This window comes from Condylura cristata, unplaced genomic scaffold, assembly GCF_000260355.1.
Source record: "Condylura cristata isolate star-nosed mole 26May11 unplaced genomic scaffold, ConCri1.0 scaffold00012, whole genome shotgun sequence".
Taxonomy (NCBI): Eukaryota; Metazoa; Chordata; class Mammalia; order Eulipotyphla; family Talpidae; genus Condylura; species Condylura cristata.
The window spans coordinates 21820065-21822187 of record NW_004567113.1 but is presented as its reverse complement, the minus strand read 5'-3'; the positions used below and the strand labels follow the sequence as shown (position 1 = coordinate 21822187).

Here is a 2123-nt window from a genome sequence, read left to right as displayed (position 1 = left end):
ATGTTCACACATGCCTAGACCCTGCCCTGCACACTCACACATGCATGTTCACACATGCCTAGACCCTGCCCTGCACACTCACACATGCATGTTCATACATGCCCCAACCATACACAACGGGGCACATGCATCCTCTCTCTCTCACATACACACTTTCTCCTACACTCATACACTGCTCACAGACACCCAACTCACGCTCGCACAAACATGTGCATGTGCACACAGACACATACACACAGAGTGGCATTCTTAAATGGAGTACACTGACTCCAGCCTCTGGTTTTGTCTTGGGGTCACTTGTTTGATGGTGTTCTGCTTGATAGTTAATGCCCTACAGGAGCACAGAATCACAGGCAAATTCCTGACAGCACTGAAGCAGAGCTATTGTGTTAGGTCAGTTTGCTGACATCAAGAACAACTTTCCTTTTTTTTTTTTCTTCAAAACTACATTCTTATTATAGTTTTTAAGGAAATGATTTAAGAAGTTGGGAAGTATTTGTACCATAAGTGCAAAACAAACTATTTCATAAGTAATTTGGCCTTTTTAAAATGTTTCACTCATTCAGGTTATTTCAGGAGGACAGCAGCAAGCAGGCTTTGAGCCCTCCTTAGGCACGGCACCTGAAATGGCTGGGATGGTAAGATTCTTGCTCTATTTTGCTAGCGACTGGAAGTCAGTCACTGATCACATACAGATTCCAGTACTATTGGTCATTTTAGTAAAAACTGTATCATGAGTCCATCAGCAATGACTACTTCTTCCTCCTCTAATCTTTTATCAGTCACAATTCAACTCACTTGCTTCATCAAATATTTACTGAAAGAATACACACCTGATGGTCTCCTAGGTACATTTATTTAAAAGCAGACACCACGAGACATCCACATTTGCTGGCATATATTCAGTCTTCCTAAAGGATAGATTATCATCTAGAAAATAAACAGAGGCATTTACTTTTGGATTAAATACCTTGCCTTGTGTCTCAATCCTGTTTATATTCTTCCCAATTTTGACCTTGTGCTTGAACTTGCAACACTTTTTCTTTTTCCTTCTCTATAGCCAGCAGGAGGAGTGATACCATATTTACAGAAAAAAATGACACATTTTAAGCATGCCAGTGCAGGAATTTTCATTCCTTCAGCTGCAGAGAAACCAACCACAACAAAATTTGTTTCTGCTCTAGACCCAACTATTACCCCAGAACTCATGGAAGAAAAGGTAGAGTAATCAAAACTCATTTTACAATATGTAAGACAGCGTTGTCTAGGGCCCTCCCTGGTGGCACAGTGGGTTAAAGCACAGCACTAAGAAGCTAAAGCCACTCAGCATGAGTTCGATCCCTGCCCTGGAGGTAACCCACATAGCGCAGTAGATCTCTCCTGACCTGCCCACTGCTCCCCTCAGCAGTGTACTTCATCAGCCGGCACCTGTTCTGCTTCCCACTCTGTCTCTGGTGAGTCCTCTCGCCAGCCCTGCACCTCTGGTCTACACCCCAGTTCTGTATGCATAAATAAATAGTTCAAAAAAAAAAAAGATAGTGTTGTCTAATAGAAATATAGAAGTATAAAGAGAATGTCAATTTATAGAACTTAATCATAGAAACAAGATTATTAATGATAGAACATATAATCTTAACCTGAATAGGAAAGCCAAAAATTGCTTACTGATAATCAAAACCAAACAGAATGTAATTTAATTTTCATTTAATCAGTTTCTTATTAATGTCCTTTTCTCACTAGGCCAAGACTGATAGCCTAAAGGAACCATAAGACTTTGTCCTAGTCTTTCAGTTTTTGGTAGGTATTTATCAAGAGGTATGCATGAAGCACCATGAAAAATCTTAAAAGAAGGGGGGAAAAAAACCCTGTCAGGGAAACAAATGAAGAAATCTAACCAAAGCAAAAAAGTAAGTCAGTGCTTATATAACCCTATAAAACTAATGATACTTAAGAATTTTACAATTTAAAAAAAATCAAAAGTTAAAGAACCAAGCCAATCTATGCAATTAAACAATATAAAATGTGAAAACAAGAATCAGTAAATATGTTATATTTCCATAGAAAAGTTGTTCTACAGACATGATATACAGAAGCAGTTTGTATATCACTTCAAAGTCACTTCA

General features: G+C 38.6%; 1 protein-coding gene across 1 annotated transcript in view; it reads left to right on the top strand.

The window, feature by feature from the left end:
* Positions 1–1770, top strand: part of ODAM (odontogenic, ameloblast asssociated) — a 7378-nt gene extending 5608 nt beyond the window's left edge. Inside the window, exons 8-10 of the mRNA XM_004681238.1 lie at positions 567–638; positions 1061–1219; positions 1741–1770. Coding sequence (XP_004681295.1) covers positions 567–638; positions 1061–1219; positions 1741–1770 — 261 coding nt within the window. The remainder of the gene's footprint in view (positions 1–566; positions 639–1060; positions 1220–1740) is intronic.
* Positions 1771–2123: the final 353 nt, after the last annotated feature.